Here is a 3,976-nt window from a genome sequence, read left to right as displayed (position 1 = left end):
CATTTAATTTGGCCCTGGACCCAGACATCAACAATAATTCTACAGTTCTTGACAAGTAAATTAAAGCACTAAGTATGCTAGCTAGCCGGCCAGTGTACACCATTATCTGACAGAAAATAAATGTGAGTGTCAATTGGTTATAGGTCTGCTGGCCTATTTTTATATTTACAAGCTGCTATTGCATTTCCACTGGTTGGTGATATTTTTGTTGTTCACACAGTTACCTTGAATCTTCATATTTTTCAATTAATTGTTCTCAGGTCACGTATGTTATCACGCAACATGTAAGCAATGTTTAGACACAAAGAAAATTTTTATTTGCAGAGAAAAGAGACTGCAATCTTACAAGCTTGTCTTGCGTGGCATTGCATGCAAGCGTGCATGAACAAGTAACAGGCTATACGAACACAAACCCTCTAGTGTGTATACATGGTCTATAAGCACATGCATCAGTACTGATAGAAGAACAAGTTTCATCGAGGCAATGAGCATAGGGATTCCTAGTTAGCATTTGGCTAAAACCAAAAAAAAAAAAAAAATCATAAACAGCCAACTATGGATATCTGTAATGAACTTGAGGTTTTTTCATTCAATGTGTATTAGTGTCGACCGCCACCACCAGCACCAAGGCCAACTCCACCGCCAAACCAACACCCCCACCACCACCAAAGCCGCCACCACCACCAAATCCTCCTCCTCCACCTCCTCCAAGTCACCACCTGCTCCTCCACCTTTGCCAAATCCTCCACCAGCTCCAAACCCTACCCAACTCCACCACCACCACCAAATCCTCCTCCACCCCCAGCACCACCACCAAGGCCTCCACCACCACTCCACCAAGCCCTCCTCCTGCTCCTGCCTCACCTCCAAGACCACCTCCACCACCAATGCCGCCACCTCCTCCAAGTCCACCACCTGCCACTCCACCAAGCCTATGGCCACCACCAAGGCCACCTCCACCCCCTAATCCACCTCCAGCACCTCCACCAAGCCTATGGCCACCACCAAGCCCTCCACCACCACCTAATCCTCCTCCTGCACCTCCACCCAGCTTGTGGCCACCACCAAGTCCTCCTCCACCACCTAGTCCACCTCCTGCACCTCCACACCAGCTTGTGGCCACCACCAAGTCCTCCTCCACCACCTAGTCCACCTCCTGCACCTCCACCAAGCTTATGGCCACCACCTAGCCCTACTCCTGCTCCACCACCAAGGCTCCACCACCACCAAGGCCTCCACCACCACCTAAGCCACCTCCTGCACCACCACCAAGCCCACCACCACCACCTAGGCCTCCACCACCTCCTAACCCTCCACCACCGCCACCCCAAAACCTCCACCACCACCAAAACCTCCACCACACCACCCCCAAGACCACCGCCACCACCAAAACCTCCACCAGTGCCACCACCAATACCTCCTCCTCCACCTAAACCTCCACCTCCCCCAAAACCACCACCTAGACCACCACCAATTCCATGCCTAAAACCCTTCTTATATATTCCACGTCCTAGACCTCCTCCCTTGGCCTTGAACAAAAATGGACGATGAAGCAAACGCTTGTCATCTTCAACTCCACTAACTTCATCATCAGCAACCACAAGACCATCCACGAGAAGAATACACAAGAAAGCAACCACAAAAGAACGAGCAAAAGCACCCATTGTTGACAAGCTAGAAGCTTAAGCAAAAATTAGCTCACTCTTCACCGTGCAATAAGTAAGGTATATATAGCAGTAAACCGAGTTTGTCTTTTGCTTCAACAATATGAAAGTAACCCAACTGTCACGCGTGGGTGAGTAATGAGGCTCATCTGTCGTAGGACAAGCAATTTATTCCGTCCAACCGTCCTCCCAGACCCAATCACAAATGCGGTCACCGTCTGCTTTGGATTTGGGATTTGACTTGTGTAGGGCCTGGCTGGCTCTTCTCTTTTAGTTCGTTGCTTCTTTTATTTTGTTTTTTTTTTTAAATACTGGATTAGAATTTGCTTGCTGTAAGAGAGCAAATTGAAATCAAAGTTGAAACACTAACGTGACTTCATTAATGGGGATTTTCTTTTTGTTGCCATTAATGAAGCAGCAGCAGCCAAACTGGCAGCAATGTTCCCCCGCCAGCAATGTTTAGTTGGTTTGGCGAGATTTATATGAGCTCTTATACAGTTTGTGGATGTGCTTGATGTTTGTCTATTTTTTTCAATCAACTTGAAGTGAGTTAATTTTTGAATGAACTTGAAACGGTTTTATTTATATGATGAAGGAAAATTATGAAAAAAGAGTTGTATATATTTCATTAAAGATTATAATTTTCGAAGAATCGAAACTTTTCCGAAATACTTATTAATTACAGTTTGATACTCTACGAGTGCAGGGAAAATAGAAACGCTACACTGATTGGGGGGAGAGGGGCGATGGGGCTGGTTTTCGTGTTGTATGATTGATCACCAGCTCCGGTATAAAGAGAGATCAATGTTTGGATATCAGCTAAGGCTGATAGGAAATGTAAACAACGAAGGACTTGAAACGTTGTACCTTTGGCAGAACGTGGATGTTAATTACATTGAAACAAGTCTTCTGTTTATTAATAAAAAGGTTAAAGATTTGTATCAGAGCGTAATGCACTCCATGTTGATCGTCAATATATGAAATATTGCTTTTTTTTTAAAAAAAAATTACAGTTTGAGGATAACGTAATATGATTTATATCAATTAGATGCATGGAATTAAAGAAACATAGAATTTAAACGCCATGTAACTACTTGTATTCCTGCCCTTCAACACTGGTTCTACATCTACTCCTTCAAAGGGTACAAGTAACAATCTTAGTGAACATAACATCGTGGCGTACATGAATATTATAGCCCAAGAGGATCACGACAAGCATGGTACTTCAGGGTGTACTGAAGCAGCAGTTCCTTGAGCATTTTTGCAGGAGCTACGGACATCCTGACCAGGAACAGCTGATATTATGTTAATATTATCCATTACGATGTTGCTGCAGCCCACAACATTGCTGCACCTCAGATCGATAGCAACATCGCTGGCAGATGTTCCGTGAATATCAGAGTAGGTAACATGGCTCACTTGAATCCCTGCACCTGTTTCCTGCATCAATATCATATATATAACAAATGATTATGCCTTAGTTAAAAGGTTAAAGAGATACGAACTAATTATATGGATGAGAGGAAATTTTACCAGTACTTCTTGAGGAGGTTTGCTCCTATCTTTATAGAACTGGTCAATAATAATGGGGTTACTGACATTGTCCAAGCCGATGTGCTCTAAATATATATTCCTGGCAAAACCCGATCCGTTCTACAAAATTTTATTCATATTAGTCCATTTTAAGGCTTTCAGCAATAAGCTAAAATGAAAATCTGATAATAAACGTTTATGGATCAGTCTTGTCATAACTTCAATTTTAATTACCTGAAATGTCTTAATTCTTACTCCATTCTGAGTATGATTGAAGTTGCAGCTGTTTACATGTACCTCTTCAACTGTGTCATTAGCTCCACCATCACCAAGGCTCCCAATACTGCAAATGGAGAGAGATTTTACGGGTAAGCTGGCAACTCAAGCTCTACTCAAAATGAAGTAAATGTTGAATAAAATCTCAAATAGCCCTTCCAAACGTTGCTAGCAAAGAAAGTTTTTTGTTTCAAGAATGAAAGAAAACAGGGTATTGAACAGAGACCTGATACCGTGGCCCGGTCCACAGTCAACACCAAAGTTTTTTGTTTCAGGAATGAAAGAAAACAGGGTATTGAACAGAGACCTGATACCGTGGCCCGGTCCACAGTCAACACCAAAGTTTTTTGTTTCAAGAATGAAAGAAAACAGGGTATTCAACACAACCTGATACCGTGGCCCGGTCCACAGTCAACACCAGTGATGTTGATAAAAGATGAGCCACCATTGATCGCAACACAGTCATCACCTAGTCGAACAAACAGTGCAAAAAAGTGAAAAAA

General features: G+C 43.2%; 2 protein-coding genes across 2 annotated transcripts in view; both read right to left on the bottom strand.

Moving 5' to 3' along the window:
* Positions 1–294: 294 nt before the first annotated feature.
* LOC110421413 (uncharacterized) lies at positions 295–2,217 on the bottom strand. The gene is made up of 2 exons (XM_089784481.1): positions 1,163–2,217; positions 295–1,101 (listed from the first exon to the last, which is right to left on the bottom strand). The coding sequence occupies exons 1-2, from the start codon at positions 1,662–1,664 to the stop codon at positions 713–715; spliced, it is 891 nt and encodes a 296-aa protein (XP_089640607.1). The 5' UTR covers positions 1,665–2,217; the 3' UTR covers positions 295–712.
* Positions 2,218–2,870: 653 nt separating this feature from the next.
* LOC110421096 (putative polygalacturonase At3g15720) overlaps positions 2,871–3,976 on the bottom strand; it is a 2,469-nt gene continuing 1,363 nt past the window's right edge. The window contains exons 6-9 of the mRNA XM_089784412.1: positions 3,861–3,942; positions 3,432–3,540; positions 3,198–3,317; positions 2,871–3,104 (exon numbers count right to left, since the gene is read on the bottom strand). Of these exons, the coding sequence (XP_089640538.1) occupies positions 2,871–3,104; positions 3,198–3,317; positions 3,432–3,540; positions 3,861–3,942 (545 nt within the window). The remainder of the gene's footprint in view (positions 3,105–3,197; positions 3,318–3,431; positions 3,541–3,860; positions 3,943–3,976) is intronic.

The sequence above is a fragment of the Theobroma umbraticum genome, unplaced genomic scaffold, assembly GCF_002168275.2.
Source record: "Theobroma umbraticum cultivar Fairchild unplaced genomic scaffold, ASM216827v3 scaffold_130.0, whole genome shotgun sequence".
Taxonomy (NCBI): Eukaryota; Viridiplantae; Streptophyta; class Magnoliopsida; order Malvales; family Malvaceae; genus Theobroma; species Theobroma umbraticum.
Note: the sequence above shows the minus strand (reverse complement) of the source record. Positions and strands in the feature narration are given on the sequence as shown.